The sequence below is a fragment of the Acipenser ruthenus genome, chromosome 24 (assembly GCF_902713425.1).
Source record: "Acipenser ruthenus chromosome 24, fAciRut3.2 maternal haplotype, whole genome shotgun sequence".
NCBI classification, from domain to species: Eukaryota; Metazoa; Chordata; class Actinopteri; order Acipenseriformes; family Acipenseridae; genus Acipenser; species Acipenser ruthenus.
This window is the reverse complement of record NC_081212.1, coordinates 24,967,034-24,992,896: the sequence shown is the minus strand read 5'-3', so window position 1 is coordinate 24,992,896 and position 25,863 is coordinate 24,967,034. Positions and strand designations below refer to the sequence as shown.

Below are 25,863 nucleotides of genomic sequence, written 5' to 3'. Positions count from 1 at the left end.
ATCCAATTATTCACCTTTCTTTTTTCGGATGCTGGATGATCAATGGCAACCATGCAGAGGTTTTTTATTCAAACCTAGTATCTCACAGCACCACCCACTAGTATTGTTAAAATAGACAATAATGCATCAAGTGTATCCTGCAATAGTTCACAGGTGTGGTGTTTTTATGGCCATCCATTCCTATAAAACCCAATTCAACCATCCAGGATTCTGCATGAAAAGGTTAATTACACAGTTTGCTTTCATTCTTTATTTTTTTTTTTTTTTTATTTAATTTTTTTAAAATAAATATCAAATGGATATTCGCCTGGTTGCAATACACCTAAAATAGAGTCTTACGCTTGGGACCACAATGTCTCTCTGTCAAATAATATACAAAAAAAAAAAAAGGATAAAGATATTGTAATAAATTGTTCAAGAGAATTTCCCGTATAACTGAAACAACATGTGATTTTGTCCCGCTAGTATTTCAGACAGTAGTGAGATTGTTTCTCAAAGGTCTCCCTTGATTATTACACAACTTGAATGACATCGCGTGCATCCTGCAGAAGTCTTCAGTGTTGGCTAGTCTCTGTACAGTACTGTAATTACACTAAAGAAGCCTTGTTCATCAAACCAAGAGCCTGCTGCATGAACTCATATTCCCACAGAATCCATTTGACAGCAGGGGTATACAGTCATCTGTGAACTAAATCAGCACACGGGGATAGTTAAGTATCTTTAAATTATGGATGAACATAAAAGAAGTTTAAGTAGCTGAGTAGTGCTTAAGTTAACCCTGCAATGAATTTCTGTGTGGTGCAAACAAGCCAATTCACGACCCCCAGATTGTATTATGAGGCTTTATAAGTTCAAGAACTGAAAGTGTATAATGTACAGGAGCCATTTACCATGGTAAACGTTGTGCAGCAATTCATCAATGATTTATCATACTTGCCTACACAATTACCATGATTGCCTATACTCTGTCCTGCTTTCACTGTGCTTTATTTAACCTTATTATCTATAAAGTTTTCATCTCCCTCTGCTGGTGGAAATTAAAGATTACATTTACTGATTTACTGAACTGAGGCAACATTTATTGTGGAATTATTATAGACAGAATAACAACTGTAATTCAATTCACAAATATGATGACATGATTTTATTTACAGCAAGATTTATTTATATCCTGTTTTTGTCAGAAGTCTTGAATATTTGTACTGAAGTAACTATTATATGTTTAAGGCCATTTAAGAAAACACTTCTGCCATTATTTTTTGACATTCCATATTTCATTTTTGCTATTGTTTTTCTATAAACCACCATTCCCCTCCACAGTTTGTGGTTACCCCTCCATAGTCTGTGGCTTCTCCTTCACAGTTTGTGGCTTCTCCTCCACAGTTTGTGGCTTCTCCTCCACAGTTTGTGGCTTCTCCTCCACAGTTTGTGGTTTCTCCTCCACAGTTTGTGGCTTCTCCTCCACAGTTTGTGGTTTCTCCTCCACAGTTTGTGGTTTCTCCTCCACAGTTTGTGGCTTCTCCTTCACAGTTTGTGGTTTCTCTTCCACAGTTTGTGGCATAGCCCCTTCAGCTGGTGTCCTTGTTGTTTCAACTGGTGGCTCAGGTCTGTCGATCATTGTTGGTGCGTCTTTGCCCAGGTTCCTGGTTACCAGAAGCCAGTGATTAAGATCACGCTCAGCCTTATGAGAGTCCAGATAGGTGTGTGCTGTGACTTCATATTCTTTTCCATACAGTGTCCTGCAAAGGAAGGAATGCTTACTATTTATTTTAATTCATAATTCTTTTAAACTCGTCAGTTTGCAAGAGGGTGGGTTTTTTTCTTAATGTCTGCTTTAACAGTCTAGAAATGTTTGAACTTTATTCAATCAATCTCTAGAAATGTTTGAACTTTATTCAATCAATCAAAATAGACTCAATGTGCTTAAAGCTTTGTTAACAAGGTCACATATATCATAACTGTCTGCAACTGCACATGGAGCCCAATGCATGCCATGAAATCAAATACTAATAGCGTGATCACATTGTATTATTTTCTATGATAAGCTTTAAAACACACACAGTATTCTTCAGAGAAGTAAAGTTACATATTTTTCAAATGACAATACTTACAATAAAGTGTAGTGTTCAAGAGCGGCCAAGCATTGGTTTGTCTTGCAATGACTGATAAGCACTTTTGAGTTTGCCTATAAAGACAAAACCACAAAGGAAAAACTTTTACATAGTCAGCCTATCAACTTCCAATAAAGTCTGAACATCAAGTAATATTTTAGATAACAGAATTAATTTAGAAGATTCTTTTCTCTTTTAATGAATTGCTTTAAACAGGCACAAATGTTCAGTCCCTTTGGTTGCTTCTTAAAACAGGGTTCAATGTACATGGATCCATTCCTAATTTTGCATTATAGTTTTTTTTTTTTTTTCAATGAAACAGGCAGTGCAAAATGCTTTGAATATATAATACTCTTATTGCCTCTTCAAGCCACTGTGCCTGAGAACAGCTACAGAAAATGAATGAATGCAAGTTGAGATTTGTATATTACTTACAGGAACAGGGCATCCTTCATATTCAAGACGTAATTGAGGGTCATGGTAAACAGCTTGTCAGCATGACAGGAATGAGGGCTGGTCAGTCAAACTCACTTCCTGTAGGCGGGATTTCAAGGCACACTTCTCGAATGTTTTATGATCGCTTTTCAAATATAACTAGGGGGCAGAAAAAATAAGATTTATGAATGCATAGAGAGAATTCATAGAGGGGGAAAAGAGAGAATTGTTGCAATTTAACCTTTCTTTGGTTCTGTGTAAAGAAGCATTTTTAGAAAACCTACTTATGATTTAAGAAACAGGTTCAAAATATCAATTTTACCTCTTTCAAAATATTCCGTTTAAGGAAGCTTGTTTTCTGCCCAATCAATTCCCCTCTTTCTTTTCTGGCTAAGAAGTCTTTTAGTACGTCCTGTGAGGAAATAAAACCATACGGTAAATAAATCATTCAAGTCACGACAGCTTAAGTAATCTAACAACTCTTACTGCGCTATCTCGAGTAAGAAAACGTGGCTACAGTACCAAATCATAGAGAGCATAGTGAAAAACGTGTTCATCATTTAAAATGAAAAGCCACACCACGTCTTACTGCAATTTTAACTTGAAATGCACCCTGACTCTTACCTCATCAAGACTAATATCTTCGCTCCAGTTTCCAACCCAAACATTAGCGCTGAAGGGTCTAACGCCGCTCACAATGAAAACTTTAATTACAAGGAAAAGAAAATGAAGTCGAGGGTTAAGTGGTATGTTTACAGGTTTCCACGGTTACTGAGTATGTGACGTTTTACAGTCACGTGACCCCAGCAGGCTACGTGCTACACTGACGGTCAAAACACCAATGGCAGCTAATGCAAAAATGGTATTGTCTGCACCAAAATGTATTGTATTTGCAACCACAGAGCACACTTGTCACCCCCCGTCAGATACATTAGAAAGATTTAACGATGTGCCAGATACTTGGAATTTGTGACCCCTACTGTCCCTTCCCGGTGCTTTTTACTACCCCGAAAGACAGCGATAAACTAGTTTATTTTTTTTTTTCCTTTTAAGAACATTTTACTTACATGTTACCAATTAAGAAAATATACATTTTCAATAGTTTGTTTAAAAATACTGTACTAATATGAATTATATGCAGTATGTCTATGCTGTTTGTATGCAAACGTTTAACATCCTTCGTTGAATAGGCTCGCAATTAAAACAATTTTGGTATAGACTAGAGTATCATAACTTTGTATGGGGATTTAAAAAACAAAAAACCTTTGTTCTACGAAGCGTCAGTAACTGGAATCTAGATTTTTTGTTCCTGTAAAATCAACTTTATCGAGACAGCTCAAAGGGACTGTACTCTATGCTGTGCAAAAATGATCACAGCATTAACACTATGTTAAGGTATGTGCATAACGATTTCTGTTCATGTAGATTAATGTAGTTTTCATTATTGAGCATTTGGTTTTCAATTACTGATACATGTAACTTGCAGTATTGCATTTTCTTTTCTGAGAAAAGAGGAAGCATGCAGTTTAATCTTTATCCACTAGAGGGTGATCACGTATATTGTTTGCCTGTGGCCAGGCCTTTATGGTCACTGAACTGATTTATGAGAATTCTGTCTGAACTTCAAGTGCTTGAATAAGTAGGGTTGTTTATTAAAATGTGTAAAAAAAACTCTACCTGCACATTTAAACTCATTAAGCTTTTAATTGAAAAGCAGCGTGTGCAGTTAATGCCACTACCAATATACATACAAAATATAGATAATGTTGCAACTAACCTTGCAGCTGGTTAGGATTCATTATTTAAAATGCTCTCCGCATAGCCTTTAAATTCTAATGGGCTGTACCTACCGCAATACAATTCACCACCAGATACCCATTAGACGCAGTGGAAAATAAACAGCTACACTTTTATGCTTCAGTGCCTGCTTGTTGTAAATAAAAATGCCATTAGCATGAGAGGAAGAAACGCTATAGTGAAGAGAAATCTGTTCCTTAAACCTGCTGCCCATTTTATATTTTGGAAGAAAATACATGCTACAGCAGCATCCCATGTCTGCTTTTTCTGCCTTACTGTTTCATGCTACCCTTGCAAAAAACATATTATTTTAGTCTAACTGTGTACACATCACGGGTTGGTAGCATGAAAAGATTAGCTGTGACACATTTTCAGTTTCGTCACAGGAAATAGTAAAAAAAAAAAAAAAAATCAGTTAATCAAATTACTGCTCAGAAACTTTTCAGTGGTATTTTTCTGGCAAGGAAAACATGCAAATACTGTGGTCTATGTATTACAATTGAATAGGCATTTTGTTTCCTATTACTTGTAAACTTGTGATTCTTTTCCTATTACTATAAACTTGTGATTCTTTTTCTGTAGTGAGTTCAGTCAAGGCCTCCCAGGTTTTTCAATCTGAATTAAAGGACCGTGACTCTACACTCCCATCTGCTGTCCCTACAACATCACTGCACCTCTCCACCATTCCTAGAACAATCTCCAGCCATATCACTACCACATTTAGTGTGCATGAAAACATTTGCATTTAGAGGCAGGACGTTTACCCCACTATATCTGCACTGTAGTTTTGCAGTTACCATTCTTTCTCCAAGCATTTACTGTGTGTGTGTTTTTTTTATCCATACTTTCTCATAGTTCCCAATGACCCACCAAGCCAACATGTGCTTTACCATGCATTTATAAGGGTTGAACCCAGTCTTCCAGACGTGAAAGTCACACCATGCTAGACTGCAGCTCCACCTAACCCCGTTTCTGGGTCCCTTTATTCTTGTTCCCCTGCTGAATCAGTAACGTATCTTAAGACTGATCAAAACTGTGTTATTGCTGAAATGGCGTATCCTGGTCAGGTGTTCTCAGCAGCTGTTAAATCTGTCACCAGGCATTGTCTTTTGCACAGCAGTAATATTTATTTGGATTAAAACTGAAACCAGACACCAGCGCCTAGCAGTAATGAACACAGACTGGCAGTCCATGTTAAAACTACAAAACAAAACAAAAAAAAAAAAGCAATTGGAACACTAAAGTATGTTTTAAGCATATTGTGCGATAATGTTTAGTAACATGGACTGCCAGACCTGTTGTGTAAACCACAAGACCACAAGCAAGCAGGGTAAGAAAAACACTTTTTTAAATATAAATGAAGTGAACCAAATCTCTAGATAATCCCTGTGACTAGACATGATGAGCACCCGATGGAGATTGGAGTCATGTAAAGGAATCCTGCCTCTCTTGTATTATAACGGTGCATGACGGTGGAGGTAATCATTCTGCCTCTGGTGTTTGGTGTCTTGTTCTTAGTGAGCATGCTCAGATGAGGCAGGATGCTTGGCAGACTGCTGCTCAGTGCTGTGTCTGTTAAGGAAGGGAGCCACACCTCTGCTAAAACAGGCAAAACATCCTTGGTAAACAGGCTACTGGACAGAGCTGCTCAGAATCAGAATCAGCAGCTGTTCTGAAAAGCCTGGTTGCTGGCCAGTGCTAATCTGAGTCCTCCCACATTCACTGCTGTTTACAAGTTGATGTTATGTATATACAAGAACACAATCCCTGACTGCCCCCACCCTGAAGGGAGATGGTGCATGTTCTTGCACTCAGCTGATAGCACTGTACTGTACTGAACCCCTGATCAGAGTTTGTAAAGCACAGAGTTGCCACTGATAGCACAATGGTGTTTTTCTTGGTCGATGTAAAGTCCTCCCACTATTATAGACACTCAGATAGAAAACCCCAAGGTTACTGTTAGTGAGCCTGGCCAGCACCCAGGAAAAACATTAATGGACGTGTTTATCTCACTGTAATACTGTATAATACTGTTCCAGGTATTCATATCTTATTTTTTTGTTTAAAGCACATGTATTCAAGTGTTTATGTGCTTTAATTATATATATATATATATATATATATATATATATATATATATATATATATATATATATATTGGTTGCAGTTTAATTTATTATGTGAAAAATGACTTGAAATATTTGAGAAACATTATTTGTAGGCAGTTCATTAGCTTGAATTTGGCATTTGCCTAACGTAATAAAAGAACATTGAAACCCCTATGTTTAATTACAGCATGACTGGAAGTTACACTTTCTTTACACACTTGGTTGTGTATTTACAATGCAGTTAGCACTAGACCACATATGCAAACACAGACACTTTTGTAAAGTGTTATTTAAGGCTTCATTGGTAATGCTTATTACTAACGGCTATGCAAGTGAATGTGAAAGTTTGTGGGTTATTCAGTAAATTCAGCCAGGTCTCACTTTTAATAGTAATAACATTTAGAGGTATAGAGGCATGTTAGCTAAATGAATGGCTTGGGTTTCAAATGGAAGTGTCCTCACTGTGTATTTAAATATATTTAAAAAAAAAATATTTAAGGGCCTCCTACTTAGCTGTAAAGAATGACATCATCCAGAGAGAATGTTCTCAGTACAGTCTGAGCTGCTGCTGGTTTATATTATCCCTCAAAGGCTGTATGGAATGTACACAATACTAGATACTGTTTGGTACAAATATTAACAGCTGCTTCTGGGTCAAACGCTGCTCAGGTGGGGTGTCAGATAATGTATAAATGCTTGGGTGGAAAATCTGCTTTGCTTCAGCAATGACCGTTCATATATTTAGAATATTTAGAATACTCTTTGCATTTTGTTGCAGCACAGCTTGTTCAAAAATCCGCATTTTAAAACTCCCATGTAGCCTCTTCTGTTTTTATTTTTTTCTGTTTTCCAAATCTTTCCAAGACAGAAAAGGTTAAAAGCAAACATTGACAGGTTTATTCAATGCTTTGCACTGTAACCCAGGTTAAAGTATTTAGTTGCATTTACGGCAACTGCCAAGGCTCCTTGCTTTGAAATGCAGGTGAGGCCGCGGAGATGAAGAGCTCTGGAAACATGGCCAGACTACAGGTAATATATCACAGTTGTTTCTGTAGAGGGTTATTGTAAAGTCATTTTGCTACTTTGAAATGTGGAGAAAACGTAGTGCAGTGCAGTTTTGAAAGCACCAGACATCTTCCTCATTGCAAAGAGACTGGCTACCTTATAAATGCAGATGTTGTTAATTCATTTTTAATTATCTGCTTAATTAGTAATCCCTAAATCAAGGAATGGTACCCATTCCTAAGATGAATATGTTTTTATATATAAATAAATAAATAAATAAATAAATAAATAAATAGAAGTAAAACCGTGTGTAACAGAAATGTTATTTTCAGAAACAATTCGTGTTCTTGAGCATATGGAGCTAATCATGAATCAATAGAAGGGTGGTCATTGTCTGTAATTGACCTGCGAATGAAAGATTTCCTTAAATGTTTCAGACACAGAGTTCTGTTTGAAGTTTGACACTTGGTGTATCATTTGTTTTAGTGGTGCTGCACTGACATATGGATGTGATTTGCATAATACTGTGACCTGCATTTGTGAGATTAGATTTGACACTGTTATGCACGATGAGCTTGAACTTCATCAGTATACCAAGATCAACTAAATGACTACATTACTGGTACTATATTACTGACCTGCAACTTGCACTAAAAACTTTATTCGTTTGTGTATTCAACTCTGATAAAAATTCACCTAGTTTTGTTTACGTGAAAGGCATTGAAACGACTACTAAAGAAATCAAAGTATGTTAAAGGTTTTTGCTGAGCCTGTCAATTACATTTTTGCCTTGGTGCGTTTCAGGAGGATGAACAATGGATTCCCCTAATCAATATATATCCAGTCTGAGTATTTACTCTGTCTGTGTTTGTTGCTACCTCAACCCGTCTCTTGCCACACTGTCTTGAAGGTCTGGTTGTGCCTGGCCTTCTCCTCATGGATGCTCCCATTGGGACAGAGGGGGGACCCTAACATACTCCAGACCCCTCCAGCCCACCGACGCAGCCATCGCTCCAGCCTTGTGAAAGAGAATTCGGATACAAAGAAAAATAATCATTTGCATGGCATTTACAGGCACCTTGCCATTATTTATGGGGATTATATCAGATCATCTTAGGCAAATGATCTAAGTTCTGAAGAGCTGGCCTCACAAGTGACTGCTGAAACCTCAAAAGCTGGTCAGCCCTTAAGCCATATAAAACTGTGGTTAGGTTGACTTGCTTCCAGAAACCACCAAATTGCCATGGCAGATTTCATTCAGTCCACTGTCTGAAGAAATGTAACAATTTTCAGAATCTAACCAAAGGCTTATTGACAAATAGTAGATAAAGAAGACGAACGTGGTGTACCTTCCTTTTTCCCCCAATGTCTTTTTCATGCCAGCATTGCTGCTAATATTGATCTTTAGATTGGATTCTTGCTTAACATGCCGAAAGCCTGCTTTTGCCCTTTCAACACAGTCTGGCATTTGTAACCAAAGCCAATGTCTCGAACAGACTCTTCACATTGCAGTGGTTAATGAACCAGCGTGAAGCTGGCATACAAGTCAGAGATCCCTCTTGGGGAGTGGGGAGGGAGGTATCATCGGTGTCCTGATGTTACATTAAATGCACGTGCGCTGCTAATAAAGTACTGACTGACAAGAACTGGGAAGCAACTGATGTCCATAACAATAAATATATATTAAACAGTGCAGTCATTGTTTAAAAAGATAGCTGTGTTGCTAAGAAACATGCTGTTCCCACAGTCATCAGATAATGATATTTATATTAGGTGTTAATGGGAATTTTCGTTTTTACTGCCAGTCTGCAGATGGTTGCACTTGAGTATGGTTTATTTAAAACAAAAGGGCGCAAGGTTAAGGAAAATATACCAATGGCACACCTTATTAGAGTTCTAATTAATCCAAAGCACAATAGCTCACTGGGTGGGGTTGTCCTAACAGTAACAAGGGACAAGGGAAGGGTGGGAAAGCGCACTGCTTAGCCATTCCACTGAGGATTCAATAAAAACACACTGACACCGGTGATTGTGCTTATGGTATATACAGCTTGAGGGTGGAGCAATATGGATACAAAGGCAGCCCTTGTCCTCCTGTGTGTATGGATGTGCACTTGGGGGAAAAATATCCCTTGAAAGACACATAGCGGGGTCAAAGGTAACAGAGGAAATTTGCTAAGGATCTGCCAAAGGTATAGACCAATTAAGAACTTACTTGGAAACTCCAGATGATTTCTACACTTTTGTTTTGTCCCGGACTACTGCTGCAGATTGTATTAAATGTAGTGCATCTGTTAACATGGAAAGCAGACTCCAGCTGTATCAATATTCTTATCTAGGGACAATAGCACCTGCAAAAATGACATGCATCCAGATTACATCAATTCTAAGTGTTTAATTTGCAGGAGAGGGGTTCAAGTTGGATGGACGCTACACTCCAGGCCAGAGGTTGTGTCTAAAGAATGTTGGCTTATGGCAAGCAAATTATTATTATTATTTTTTATTTTTTCATTATAAAATTCAGTATTATATTTTACAGAAACTCCTTCACTCTTGAGGAATAACCTTTTGCAACTTGTTCTCTGCTTCAGTTTTCTATTATCTGGTCATCCATCAAATGTTGTAAAATATTGTATCCCATGATGATCCATGCAGTAACACTTCTTCCCAATCTGCAGTTACCAGTGCCCTGTTTCAGAAGAACACTTCTGATGGATCATGTATGTGCATACATACTTTTTGAATTTATTTTTCATGGTGGAAGTGAGGGAGTACCGCACACATAAATAAACTTTAGTACTACCCCCAAACTAGACACTAGAAGCGTAGACTTCTACAACACTCATAGCTCTCGATCATGAGCCTAGGGTTAAATTCCTAAACTAGATATCTGTCTGCAATGTGGTCTCAATTAAAGTCATCAGGACTGTACTGTGGAGATCAGCCAGCAAAAGACATTCAGTCATTAGAAATTCAACAGTATGTGCGTCTTAATTCACTAGGAAACAGAAGAACATTCCAAAAAATACCGTTTAGTGTAAAACAAACTATAAAGCTGTAACACACATGCACACTCCCAGTGTACAGTGTGTGTGCGTGTGCGTGTGCGTGTGCGTGTGCAGTCATAGGATATGAACAACTTAAATTCAAGTCCTCACTTTGCAAATTATTATTCATTTCTTAGCAGAAGCCCTTATCCAGGGCGACTTACAATTGTTACAAATGTACTCATGGTAACAAAATCATAATTGGTGACTTTTACATTGTACAGTTAGGATTATTATGTTATTGTTTTTATAGGGATCGTTTCATACCCTTCTATTCATATGCATTGTGATTCTTGGATTGAATCCTTGGATACCAAACTAAAATCAAAGCCTTGGGTGTGTTTGCGATACCGGCACTTCAAATAACATGGTTCTTGATGCAGTAAGTCAGACTGAAGCTGAATAAACTGTAAACTGAAATTTAATGAGTGTATCTGGAAACAGTTATAAAAAACACCCAAACTCCTGAGCAAACAGGAACCTGAGGTAATAGCACTGAGACATGATGAGACTGCAAGCTCAGTGCGACACCCCTCTGATGGTAAACCACTGGTGTCCGAAAAACATCTAATTAAACCCTTGACATCCACACTACAGATCACTGGAAATGACCTTTTCCACTGGGAGAGAGAAATCACCTAGCTTAGGGCTAACGTAGCTGTGAGTAAAATGTCTTAATTGATACAGAGAATCAATATTTAATATACTGTTTGTCCAGTCCAAGTTAAATCAGACTGATTCGCTGAATGATAAGGCTGATAAATATACACTCAAACCAAAAGCGGTGACATTCTCGTCTGATGTTGAGAAGCAAACTGAAGTTACAGAGACCAACACATTCAGAATAGCCTGAAGAAGCTTTAACAGCCTGACCTGCACGTTCCAAGCCATATCTTTTTAAAGGGTACTGGGAAAGACTATCCAGAGAGCTCTGGAGGCTTTACCCTCCAAAGTTTAATCAGGGCGTGTCCTCTATCAGTCGAGGAGACTTTCCTCTGTACAGTTTTCAGGCAGTATGTTTTATGTATAGTCTCCTGCAACGTTCAGATCCAATCCCAGCTGTACTTTTTCCCCACAACAGAAATAAAACTTTTCAGCAATGGCAACTTAATCAATTCTGTCATAAATAACTAATAATGTAGCCAAAAAGCTGTGATCTCAATGGGAACGGAGCAGTCTGTGTTATACCTTCCGTTCACATATAACATAGAAATAATAATTTTCCATTACGTGCATGCTATAGAAAGTAACACAAACTGAACGGGGGGCTATACCACTTCTGTTCATAATAATAATAATAATAATAATAATAATAATTATTATTATTATCTTCTTCAAAATACAAATGGTTGCCTATGTCTGCACCATTGTTTGACAATTGTTTGAAATGCTTTATGTAAACAACTTATAAAAAGTTGCTTTTAACTTGCATATCAACAGATTATTCCGAATGTTCTATTCTCATATTTGGAATGCTGACATTTCAAGAATACTTTTGCCACGTAAACGTGATGAACGCAACTATCAATGCTGGCCTTGTCATGACCCTTGACCCTGCATCTACAGTCTAGCTATGCCTTTGATTGCTTAACACTTTGGAATGTAACACAATCAGTCTTTGCATTCAGCGAGGAGTCTCTATTGTTAGCTCAGGACCATGTTTTACCAGCCGTAGAGTATCCTCTCTCAAAACAGAGGCATTCCGTTTGTGCTGACGGAACGGACATTGAGACCTTGCTGTTTAGCAGCAGTAGAAGCACCTGCTGCAATGCTGATTGTGTAAAGGGCTACGTCTCTCAAGTTATACTGGTTAACTCTGCAAGAAAGGAATAACTTGTCTTTCTAAGGACTATTGTGCAGGGTCCAGACAAGTTTCAAATGTTCAAATTATACCTGCACTGAGATTGGTTTAAATGACTGTATTCCTTATTCATACTATACTGTGCTGTCTGTTGTAATTATCCAAGCAGCAATGTTTATTAACAAAGCCTGCCTCTTAAACATTTTTTTTTTTTTTATAGTAAGTTTATAAGGTGTCTATTTCTAAAAAGCTTTATAACTGACCCATCTATGCTATTCTTAAATGCGTTTAAATAGCACACCACAACTGGTGTGGCATGTTTGGTAAGCACTGGTATGCACAGGTGGTCATTTCTTGAAATCTTTCAATTACACTTGACCTCTTTCCCATTCGGATACATCAGAATGCTAGATCCATATGATTTCAGTTTCAATATGAAGCACACAAATAAAAATAAAAAAAAATTAAAAAATCAACATTTTTGTCATATATTTTTGTCATATATATATATATATATATATATATATATATATATATATATATATATATAATCTCAAGGCCATGTACTATAGTAAAAAAAAAGCAGATTTCTTTTGCAACTGTTTTCTTAAGAGAAGGAGTTTACAAAAGATAACATTTCCACCTGACTGATGATCATTAGGTTACTCATTGAATAGGTACCAGTAACCATAAACAAAGCCTGAAGTGGATAATGCATACCAGATACTTCGTTTTTAGTAATGTGACCCTACACACACAGATACCTGGATGAATTAACTTCCTCAAAATCCTTGTCATCTGATAAGTCAGCTCTAACACTAATGACGAAGGGGAGAGTTATTTTAACTCTCTGTCATCTGCAACTCAAGTATATACTATAAATGTCAGACGTTTCTATAGTACTGACAGAATACTATAGTTCTATTAATTAAAAAGATAATTTAGTACATTTAGAGTTAAGGATGAGGTTAAATTTGAGAACTGCTTTATGCAACGCTCTTTGTTGGCAAAGCCAAACTTGTTGGAGGGCTATTTGTATATGAGAAAATATTATCAACTGTAGCACATATGGGACATTTCTCACGCTGATAAACAAGTTGTGTATGAATGGGAGTTTATCTTGCTCACAAAGGTGTAACCGCTGTTTAAAATGGATTTAGTACTCTATATTCATGTCTGCATGCTTGGCAAGCTACCATGTGTGTAAAATGTGTTTTCTCTGGAAGATTTTGATTTCATACTCATGTGGCATAATGAACAGAAGGTTTTAAAAAAACTTACAGTACAAGATAAACAACTTAGCTTTACTTATATATATATATATATATATATATATATATATATATATATATATATATATATATATATTACACACACACACACACAGTATATATATAGATATATATTTCAATTTTGGAAATTTTGTTTTTTGTTCCCTTTCCAAAAATCTTACATTCAAATGGTTTCTAAGCGTGAAGATGGATACTGTTCTCTTTCTACAGATCTCTCTCCTCTTCCAACCTTAATGCTACACTCAAAACTCAAACCTCTGATTGGTTGATTTCCTTGATGCTGTGAAAGTGACATGTGTTTACAATAACACAACTTCTGGGGAACAGGATATTGGATTAAGTGCTGTTTGGGGAAACAATCTCCATCTCCCTTGAAGAGAGAGCATTACATCAGAGTAGGGATAGGAGCAAGCGGCTCCAAGGGAATGGGATCGGCAAACTTTCCTCCTTTTGCAGGAAATGGGTGAAGCCTTGCCTGAAATTATTACTCAGACATTTTGTGCTCCGAAGGAAATGTCTCCTGATAGCTCAAGCTATTGGTTTCCTGTTGAGAACAAACAGTTTTGGCAAAACCAGAAATGGACAGGAAGGGCAGATGATCAGGGGGTCACTAAAGATACTTGTTCAAACTTAAAGTTAACATTCATTTTCTAAAAATGGAATCTGGGAAGGTTGAGGGTTGTTTTTCTTAGCTCTGCTAAACAAATTCTCTATTGTCAGTAATATCATTTTATGATGATGAGCAAGCTACAAAACCCTAAACCTCTCATCTACCATTTGCATGTCACATAATGCATGGAGGAGAAGATTAACGTTATAAATCAGCAGGCATCACATAAAACAAAACCAAATGCAAGGAGATTGATTCATCACAAAATGTAAAACCACACTTTAATAACTTTCATTTAAAGCGGATTATTGGACTGGCTTCTGTCTGGCCAGATGCCAGCGAGCAGTGGGGCTGTTTTAATAGGACGTGGCATATGGACCGTTAGCCTGGTTATTGTTGAGAAGGTACACTTTCAACTGTGGGATTGTAACCAGGAGAAAGGGAATCCAGCCTTCAAACAGGAACAGGAGTGGATATGGAAGCTTTGCAATGCTTATCAGACTCAGAGATAACAAATGGGACTGATCAGAGCTCTGTTGCGCTGGAAATGAGGCTTGAATCTCCTTCAAAGGCTGCACTGATGGTATAATAAAACACGATTAACTGCAGTACTGAGAGAGTGCCGCTCAGCCTTGAGATTGAGATACGGTGCATGGGAAAATGCTCTTTCCTGTCCAAAAATAGAACGAATCATGGAAAATACTAAAATCCTTCAAACAGTGATGCCTCACTGTTGATGGTTAATGAATTTAGCGTGGCTTACATTGAACAGAATTCAGATTCATAGGATAATTGCCGAGCACGGTGTCAGCCCTCCTTGCTTTTGTGGATTCATTTTAAAGTAATTCAAACTTCATTCTAAAAAAAAAACAAAAAACAGACACCTTGATGTGCATATTGTGCATGTGTTTTTCTGCTTTGATTTTTCATTTTATAAATTCATTAAATAATGGATTACATTTGAAGAACCAATCTTGTTGAGTTTGACAGGTCTGAACTATACCCAACTTAACTTAATTACGGATCAGAAATGTAGCTATTGTTTGTAAAACAATAAACATTAATACGAATCAGATATTATTATTAAAAAAAAATAAAAAAGTAACAAACAAAAAGAAACAGGCCACAAACGTGTGCTACTAATCCTCACCTAGCATTTAACAAATTTACTGTTTGAAAACTGTTTTGTATTTTTAAAATAAATGTATGTAGGCTACCCAGTTATTGCTTCAGGATGACTTCAATCAAAATCTCTAGCACAATGGTTCTATTTAACATCCGTTACAAAAGTATTGATGTTTAATGCAGAGGTTGTTCCGAGATCAATTTATTGCAAGGAAAATAAAAACTATGACGCAGAAGGACTACAGAATTCTCACTGTTCGAATGTTCCGTATCTCAGGAGATCAGAATGTCTGAAAAGGTGGCTTCAGTGGGCTCACAAAGATGTGCCCTTGTTTCAACAGATCACTTGGATTTCTATTAAAAGAAAGAAGCAGAGATGCTCATTGTATTTCCCTCATTGTTTTCTTTAGGATGAAAAAAAAAAAATCAGGCTGAACTGGATTGTTTTTATTCGTTCAGGGGCGGCCACTAAATGGCCTCAGTGCGGCACATATAAATTGTAAATCACTGTTGTCCAGTGAGTCATATGCACCATCAGTGATACAGAAGCACAGAGAGACAGTGCTGCAGTATCTTTAGAAATGAACAGCATCTTCACATGCATCACTCGGTATTCAATATCAGAGCACAGTTGTGAAAGAAAAGCATTCCTTATACAATCTACAGTGAATGTGTTCTCAATAGACCCATCCGATGGTCAGAAGAAGAAATCTTCACTTGCCAAAAAATGAATACAAACATCTATGCCTTAAGGAAAACCGAGAAAAAATGCAGTTCACATTCCACAAACAAACAAACCTGCTTCATTTAGTCATGTTAAAACCACATGGCCACTCCCACATCTCTTGAACAATATTTATTGTACCTGGGAAATTAAAAACACTTCTTTTTTTTTAATACTTCTATATTATAGATAACCCACGGTAGCTTGCTGGTAAAGTGTCTTGCAGTCAAAGACAGAATGATTGCAATTTTCAGGAGCTGTTCTGTCACAGTATATGACATTAATGTTAGCTTTCAATGGTGTGTACACTGCAAGCTGCTTACTGTAAAGGTCACAGTGAACAGGTCCAAACAATATAACCCAGTCACGTGTACAAATGTAGAAGTGGCATCCAGCTAGAATACAGAAGAACAAAAGAGAGCTTACCTTTCCAAGTAAATGAAACCTACCTTACAAGAACTAGGGCACAAGATGACTTGCTGCTCTTTAACTACATCAGTGCTGCTGGTGTTTACGTAAAGGGGTGATCTATTAATGAATTATTTCTACTTGAGTTAAGTAAAATGCTGAGTGATTGAGAATAATGTTATTCTGGCTGTCACAAGGTCTATCAACGGGACAGTATCGATGTATCAATTTGCTATTGTCCAGTATAAATAAGCCTTTCTTTCCATAAACGTACATTAAATCACTGGTATATATTTGTGGTGATGTAACGTTTTTTTATTTGTATTCTGTTCTGTTTTTATTCTGTATTCCTTGGGTGGAAGGAATCTCTCTTATAAACCTTATACACAACGATTCAAGGGCGTGACCGCTTTTGAAACTGACAACATGTAAAAGGAAGAAATGCTTCGTTACCCAAAAACTGCTCAATATATTTTCATGTTCGGCTGAAGGAAGTGTAATGTTTGTGACTATTAAAGGGCATTTTTACACACCAAAAATATATTCTGTTTGTTAAGAGTCAGGCGGCTCTTTCCAACAGCAAACAAGCCAACACTTTCTAAATCAGTGCTACAAATGATCATCTACAGAAAATACAGCATTTTTTATTCTGCACAAGCCCTGTTTAAACTACAGTTTTACCAATTCACTTTTTGCATAAGAGCACTAATAACCTATTAAAAAAACCAGATTAAAAGTATACCATTTTTAAAAGTATCTGGGATTCGACTTCTTGGACTAGCAAACAGAAGAGTTTAAATCTTGTTTTATGAATCTACAGCATACCCCAGTTTTATAAGATGACCAGTGGTCAAGCACCCAGTCCTGAGTTTTAGACCTTGTTTGAGTATAGGATTTATAACTCGGTGCCAGGAATTTGAGTAATCTGAACCCTGAAACCTGCTCCGAATTGTTGCTGTACAACTCCCAAAAGGTAATCAGTTCATCAGTGCGTGTATATGAGTTATTGATGAATTTTAATAACAAGAGGTCTAAGACATCATAAGGTTCTACAATTACTGCTCCAAAATACAATTCTGAATGAAGCCGACAAGTCTATGAATGAAGCCGACAATAATCTGCTATAAAAAAAAAAACCTACTACATTATTTGAAAGTGTGTTGCTCAGAGAATACACTAAGGTTTTTAATTGGTTCAATGTGCAATACATGCTTATTGCTTAGGTTAAATTCCTCAAAAGAACAACATGACCTGCATGCTTTTGTTGCGCTCGATTTAAAATCAAGCAAAAGTACAATCCACTTTCTAATCTGAAAAGCAATACCGTAAGAAGGGAACAGAACAGCTTCAAGTAATTGGAGTCCCCAGATCAATCAGCCGCAGTTCCACAGGACAGCAACAACAAAACCATCATTCCGTGTTTCTTAGTTCCAATCTTTTCATCCCAACGGGACCATGAACCGCACTTGCGATATGGCAGTGTGGGACATAAAAATACAGATTGAAATGGAACCGAAAAACTAATTTACTGGGGGAGATTCACTTTATTTTGACTTGTTTTCTTCTGATAAACTGATCTCTGAACCTGCCTTAGAAATCTTTCAGCAGGCAGAAAAGCCTTGTTGCTCCTTCCTGTTGCAAAAAACCATATCCATTTGCAGTTTTTACCTGATCCTTAACAATACAGCAACTAACACTCGCACCATGCCATCTGCCTACCTACCTGCAATATCACGGAAGAACGCAAATTACCCCTGCTCACTGCATGTTCCAGTTCGTGTTAATTTGTCCACAATGCGTGTTGTCATATTATGTAAACCACATGTATTAGTTACCATCTTGACTAAGCTACAACCTTTATTTTTCAAGCTAACACAATTTAAATTAAGATGATCAATTCTCACTCGTATGTTTATAAATGAATCAGCCGTATTTCTAAAGCATTAGATGCACAACATGATGCTTTGAAGACCGCGCAGGTGGCTATACTAAAGCAGAGGGAGTTACTTCAGGCTGAATGACAGCAAGGACTTAACTGACAAGGAGGCGTATGAGAAACAACATTTTAATAGTTGAAATAAATACTCCAGTACATGCATGATCGAAACACATTAAAAAGACTAGGAAGTCTGGTAAATAGTGTAAAATCTCTAGAACACACTCACAGCAGCTTTTACCCATTTAAATTCACTTATGGAAAACATAAACACAACTGCCACTCTCCACTTTTACACAACTGATTCACTTCTACATATCACAGGATTTCAAAAGGTCAGACACATGTAGCTACATCCATCATTTCATATGCTGTGTTTCCAAATGTTTGAAAACTGAGGTAACCTTTTTATTACATTTTATTTGAACTTCGCACAGATTTGGCTAATGATGAAGGTCAAAAGAGATCTCTGAAAGTTAAGAGAGACCTCAAATCACAACCAGCGTGATTAAAGCTCTTTCCTCTTTTTTTTTACTATATCAAATTGTGTATTAATCTCAGACCAGCTTACATGTCAGCATTAGCCATACTTGTTGCTTTTGCTTTCTCTAATATGATGACTTTAAACAGAGGAGGGTAAATCCAATAAAATTCTTTGGTATATAAAATTGTTGTTAAGATGTTATTTTACGGTTTTTAATTCACAGAATGGGAATTAACTGGCGGTAAAGTCCTGGGTGAAGATCTGTCCCTTAGTGCCTGAGATAGCAAGTTGCATCCATCGGAGATGGCGCAAGCAGAGTTCCGCAATCGCTCCCTGTAATCAGGCATCTTGGTGCTGCTTTCTGGATGCTGGGCTACATCCCTGAGGCCTTGAGTCAGGAGCACACAAGCTGAAACCACACTCATGGCACCTCCGAGAACCGCAGTCTGCACTGCCTTCCCCTCGGGGTTGATGGTGGCAGCTTTGCCCAAAAACTGGGGCTCAGTAGCAAAGCCCACCAAGGCATGCACAGATTGCACCAAAGGTCCGCTGAACAGGACGCACCTGTTCCTTGTCAGTTCACTGGGAGATGTTTTCACCTCTTTAACGCAGGCCAGGAGGGCAGTGGCACTGGTACTCATACACTTCACGCTCAGTTTAAACTGCTCCTTGGCAAACTTGTCCTTGGATTTATCACTGGCCAGGACACAGGCATCTGTCAGGGTCTTTAGGTTTTTTGAGATGTTTTGGGACACCTCCAGTAAAAGCTGGGGGGTCAACTCTCCTAACGCGGTGGTCTTCATGATGCCACAGCTTTGCTCCACTTCATGCCTGCACCGGGTCACTTTGTAGCGATCCACTAAGCCCGGTAGAGCAGGTTGGGAGCCCGGGGTCTCCACTGCAGCCAGGTAAGCAGCATGCGCTGAATACTCAGTCAATGAGACCACCAGGTCCCCCATTTCCATCAGTCGGTCCCCTACCTCGGTGAACTTGCCCATGTTGAGCTGGCTCTGGATATCGTGCGTCAGGATGGAAAGTTCCTTGGTCCTGGCGATGACGGTATCCCTGCATTTCTCAAAAGTCTCTGCGACATAAAGGCCATCTGTATTGACGACCGGTCTCGTCTCACTGGACAACAGAAGCAAATCCGCCACCAGCTGCATCTTGCTTTTGCAGGCATCACAAACGGAGGAGAGTTTTTTCCTCTGCTGTGAGCCGCCGCTGCCGCTGCCACTGCCGCTGAGATGGCTGGAAGAACCCTCGCTAGTAGATTTGCCCGAGCCACTACTAGCCATAGTAGGGTGGTCAAGCTGATATATTTTGGATTTCTGAAACAGTTCAAATAACAGACATCATATTTGGGGGTTGCAACTTGGACATTTTTCATTAGTTCTTCAGCTACTAACTTTTTAAACTGTGCACTCCTAAATTGAAATGTATGAAGTGATTTTTATTATTATTATTATTGCTATTATTTTAAATGGGCATACTTGCAGCACTCAGTTTTACAAACAGCCTTATATCTGTGTTTCAGGCAACGTATAGAACAGGCTTTTTACATATTTACTATCCCACGACAAGCCCTTACTCCTGAGGCAGGTGCTGTCTCTACTGATTGAGAGAGCTTCTAATTTGGTCTGTTTCACCCCTCTGGCATGTTACTTCTTACTGCCCAGTGAGTGCTTTCAATCAAGCAGAGAAACAGACAGCTGACAGGAGTGTGCAAGGAGTGGATGCCAGGAGAAAGGTTTAGATCTGACAGTATTCAAAACAATACAAAAACTGCCTAGCACAGCATTAAAACTGTAGCTGAAATTAAATGTTCCTTCAGTCTTATGTGTTTTAGTTTACTCCTTGCTTCCAAACAGCGCACACAGACACACACACACTATAAATAAACTCTCAATTACTGTTTCTAGTAATGCACTTGGCTGTCCCCCCAGATATTTCTTCCTACCCTTAAAACCTATTGATAGGTCTGAAAATACACAGGTTATATATAGTTTTCTCTTTTAAAAAATATATACATATATATTTAGTCTAGTTTCAAAACACTGACGCTACCAGGGGCGTTGACTTAAAGCACCCTAGTCTCATTAAAAATAATAATAAAAAAATAAATAAATAAAAAAAATGCAGTGACACGGGAGAGATCGGCACAGTGCAGTCTTGTTAGAATAAAAAAAAAAAAAAATTTTTTTTTTTTAAATTCCCAAATCAACCAAAAAAATATCGTTAAAGTCTATGCCTGTAATTGAGTTGATAACAATAATGTGCCATTTAAATTCTACTTTTTTGTAACTTGCAATTAAAAATACCTGCATGCGAGAGGGCGGCAGGGTTTCTTGGCACCGTAGAGCAACAACAGTATGATCTGATTGAGCTCAGTTTGACCACCCTATAGTGCCCGCTGGGCACTTGCATGCCTCTTCGAATGCGACCACCACCAGTGCAGTTCCGATTGACCTCACCAGGATCGCTGTGCTTTTCCAGCGTCATCATTCCATTAATGTTCCAAAATAAAAGCCTCTAGCGCTGGAGCCACGGGCGAGCTGCTGCGATCCTCTTTCGGCTTTTAATCGTTTCTTTTTCATACAAAACCCCGTTATGTAAACTAGTTCTTTCTGCAGGTACAATCCACTTTGCATGTCTATTGTCCGAATGCCCCCCTTATGAAAAAGAGGAGCATGATTCCCTCCTCGCCCGGCGTTGGTGGTGACGGCGGCGGGTTTCGGTTTTGATGATATCCATAGCAGATGACTATTCTTCTTAAACCGTTGCTGCTTCTCCAGTTAACTGCGATACTAGTTTTTACGATACATGTTTACCTCAAAACTCCTTGGAAAAGAACGGGTCGTGCTTCTTCATAGGTCAGTTGTTACAGCTCCTGCTGCATCTCCGATCAGGAAGCAGAAGAAGGTGTGGCCGTACTTGGGCTGCCTGATTCTTGTACACAGCAAAAAGCTGAGGGAGCGCTTACTCACCAAAATACTGTAACTGATTTTCAGGCTGGGGTTTTTAAACACACGCCGCGGCGTAAAAACGAAAAAAACAACGGCACTCCCGATGTTTAGACACAGCTTTTCAGTGTGGGCGCAGTTCCAAGTGGCAGCTTCTGTTTCTTTGGTTTTATTTTGTCCGGGTTTCAGGGCATACTGGTCTCCTCTCCGTCACAAGCCATCCCTTGCTGAGGCCCCGACGTGGGTGCATTCGACTACCGGTGTGGGGACAAAGTTACAATATTCCAGCAAGCGGGGTAGCGCTCCTTAACCGGACCGGCCGAGCCCTTTCCATCACGTTCGCCAATTCCGAGGTCCCCCGTGAAATTTCAAAGGAAATATATGAGCCGTGTCGTTAGCGATAAATACTTTCTGTAGACACTGTCACTGAAACACCGCTTTAAGATCTTCAGCAGTGCCTTTGCTGTAACCTCAGTTAAACCAAATGTTTGTGTTGCGCGTCACCTCCGTCTTTTTTTTTTAATGATTGACTACTTGGATGCACGCACACAAACGATTCCTGTACAAAGTCCCATATTACAGTACAAAGTTCAATGTTGACCATTCTAAATTAGAATTGATACATAATCCTTTATATTGATTTATTTTTATTTTTATTAAATGCAATTCTCACGACTTGTTTACTATGATTTGGTTAATTCACGTTGGCATACACGGTAGTACAGTAGCTGTTTTAAAAACTTACATATGTATGTAACACATACAAAAATACAATTTTAATGTATCAATATATTATATCGATATGTAATATAATGCTTAAAAATATATTTATTTTACTAGTAGATTTTAAGCAATAATATACCGCAGTGGACACCGACCCACTCTGAATGGTTTGAAAACATGGGGACTGTATTTTGAATGCACTTTTTATTAGACCAACCCTACCTCGATGTATTGTGTGTCCTTGCTGCTCGTGAAACAGAAAACTAGCCTGGGCGGGTGTAATGTGATCCTTTGCTGTCCTAGGTAATTATACCGTCACTGATTCAACACGACCTAAAAAGAACGATAGGGTTGCGGAGTAGCGAATCAGAAGTCACGCAGGAGGGATTTGTCTCTGTGGACACGCCTTATGTGGGCTCGAGTCGTGTGATTGTTGAGAAGTGTGAGAGTTTTTTAGTCGGGGTTGAGAATGGTGTTCGTCATTGGTTAAACATCTAACGGAAAGGAAATAGTATCCCATTTCTGTGTGCATTTCAATAAAGCAGCTACATGTCATAATTGTATGCGATTTGATTCGCAAAAGGAAATGCAGTCTTTTGGTTATTTGGCCCTTACTAAAATGTCTCCTTTAAGAAGTCAGTTCTTTTTAATATAAAGACACCCCAAAAACAAACAAACAAAAACCTCTCTGTATTTTCTGTAAATAAAGCTAATATCTTTGTATTAAATAAGCAATCTCGTAAGCTCCGTGTGTATTCTGCATTAGCCACACGTAAAGGGAAGCAGTTAAAATGCAGACCAATTCACCTTGTTAACAGCTCACACTGTTTTAAAGTCCACACCAGTGTATTCGTTTACAGTGTAAAGTTAGTGCTCCGGCCGCAAGCAGTTCTGCATTGTCAATCGTGCAGCTGCACAGGGCGCTGTGCCATTGGGTGGAGTGTCCTGTGAGGAAACTAAGGTTTCTGTTGACTGAACTGCTGAGTGTATCCCACTCTCTCTCTGTGTGTAAGAATGCCAGTGACACGAAGGATTCAACAGAAAAGGAAGTGGAATACTGCTGTAACAGGAATGGGCTATACTTTAGCTTGTTGTTAGAAAGCCATGAGTTGATTAACTAGAATAAAATACACCTGAAGAATGATTTGTAATTCAGCCAGATGTTTTGATACTGTGACAGAAACAGACAACAGAAACACAAGCTGTTTGTTGTTGTTTATCTATACCAGTACTTAAATTATATATATATATATATATATATATATATATATATATATATATATATATATATATATATATATATATATATATATATATATATATATATATATATAGGGCAGCTGGCTCTTTGAGCTAATATATATATATATATATACACACACACACACATACAGTATGTTGAAAGCTTACCTACCAATGTAAAGATACAACACAATTTCTGAAAAGGATTTCACATTTGGAAATAGAAGTTACAAACAGAATGATGGCACAGCAATAGGCTCAAAATTAGGTATGCATTTTGCAAGCACGTATATATGGGCAAATGGGAGGAAATGTTATTGAGTAAACTAGACAAGAAACCATTAGAATAGAGAAGATATGTGGATGACATATTTGCAACATGGACACATGAAGAAGAATCTCTTGTACAGTTTCATAAATTAGCAAATTATATTCACCCTAAGATTTTGGTGGATTTAAGGTGGACAAAATCTGAAATTGAGTTCTTAGACACCTTGGTTAAACTTGATCAAGGATCTATTAAAACAGATCTTTACTGGAAACCTACTGATATGCATCAGTACCTACATGTGTCATCTGCACATCCGGTCTATGCTAAAATAGTAATTCCTAAAGGACTGGGTGTAAGGATAAAAATAAAGAGAATTGAGAATGAACTACTTGATTATAAGATATATTGGTAAAGATAAAAGTTAAATAAAAAAACAAATATTCAGTCAATCTGTCATGCAAGGATAGCAACCTTGTATATGGTATATTTTACATAAAATGTAATACAATAAAATATGTAGGAGAGACAGGTACATCATTAGATGAAAGAATACAGAACCACTTATCAAATAGAAGAAATAAAGAAGAAAATGAACCAATAGTTCAGCATTTTACAAGGAACAGACACCATGACCTAAGTTTGTGGTTTTAGAAAAAATAAAATTAGGTAATGTCCACTAAAGAAGAATAAAAGAAAGTAAATGGATAACTAGACTAGATACCATGATGCCTGAAGGTTTTGAATAGAACGGAACAGTAGATCGTTACATAGCTATACAGTGAATGACATCACAAAGACATCAAAGAGAAATAAATGTGTGGTTACCATGGCATCAAAAGCCTATACATACCTCCAATGTTCAAACACACTTTCCCATGTTAAACATACCAAAACGTTGGGAAGCTGGCTCTTTGAGTTATATATATAAAGCAAACAGAAATCATGGCACAACAATGCAAGCCTGCACAGGTAGACTGAGCAATAGAGAACATTATACAGTGTGTGTATATATATATATATATATATATATATATATATATATATATATATATATATATATATATATATATATATATATATATATATTCTTATAACACTTTCCAAACTTATTTTAGTTCAGTCTTCCTGCTCATTTAGCCTCTATAAACAAACATCCTTCTTTTTCTCCTTTTCGTTTTGCACAGTGAAGCGCGATCACCTCATAATGTTCTGTTGTGCCAAATTTAGAAATCTTGGCTTGAACTTTTGGAAAGCAACACAATGGAAGGGAAGTTTTACTCCCTTTGACACCCATCTGAGGACATGAGTTCATGTCTCTCTCTCTCTCTCTCTCTCTCTGTCTCTCTCTCTCTCTCTCAATTCAGTTCAAATTATTATTCTTTATAAAGCTTTATTATGTTTTCACAATGCTTTATTACACTTTGCTATGCTTTTACTATGGGGCACTTTCATAAGGGGTGTTTACTGCCAGTAACAGCTCCAGCATAAGCAGATATACATTCTGCAACCTGTAACTGTAAACATGCAGCCAACCTCTTTACCCGCCTGGCTTTAAATGTGTACATTGGATGTAGTTTTCATTCATTTGATTGCTTTCACTGCCTTAATTCCATCCATTGAGGGAAGCCCCTGGTTTCAAAGTATGTGTAAAGCAGGTGTAAGAGCTTCTAAAAATAAATATAAATGATCAGCATTTGTTTTATTATTTGTTTTCATGCCAATGGTTTCTTTTACATTATCTGGCTTGATCCTTTCAAATAACAGTACATTTAAATACCCTCCAT

The 25,863-nt window shown here is 37.7% G+C and overlaps 2 protein-coding genes across 3 annotated transcripts; both read right to left on the bottom strand.

The window, feature by feature from the left end:
* Nucleotides 1-363: 363 nt before the first annotated feature.
* Nucleotides 364-25,863, bottom strand: LOC117962977 (cilia- and flagella-associated protein 161-like). The gene is given in 6 exon segments (XM_058999181.1): nucleotides 364-1,739; nucleotides 2,112-2,185; nucleotides 2,547-2,705; nucleotides 2,869-2,958; nucleotides 22,789-22,865; nucleotides 25,857-25,863. Coding segments are annotated over 6 exon segments (819 nt in total). The 3' UTR covers nucleotides 364-1,327.
* On the bottom strand, nucleotides 18,513-22,338 carry LOC117429128 (talin rod domain-containing protein 1-like). Of its 2 annotated transcripts, none has more exons than XM_034048336.3 (2): nucleotides 21,202-22,338; nucleotides 18,513-20,211 (listed from the first exon to the last, which is right to left on the bottom strand). In XM_034048336.3, exons 1-2 carry the CDS (start codon nucleotides 21,205-21,207, stop codon nucleotides 19,096-19,098), a joined length of 1,122 nt encoding a protein of 373 aa, XP_033904227.1. In that variant the 5' UTR covers nucleotides 21,208-22,338; the 3' UTR covers nucleotides 18,513-19,095. The 2 variants fall into 2 exon arrangements, with proteins under 2 accessions (XP_033904227.1, XP_034757590.1); XM_034901699.2 differs by having other exon boundaries at nucleotides 21,355-22,338.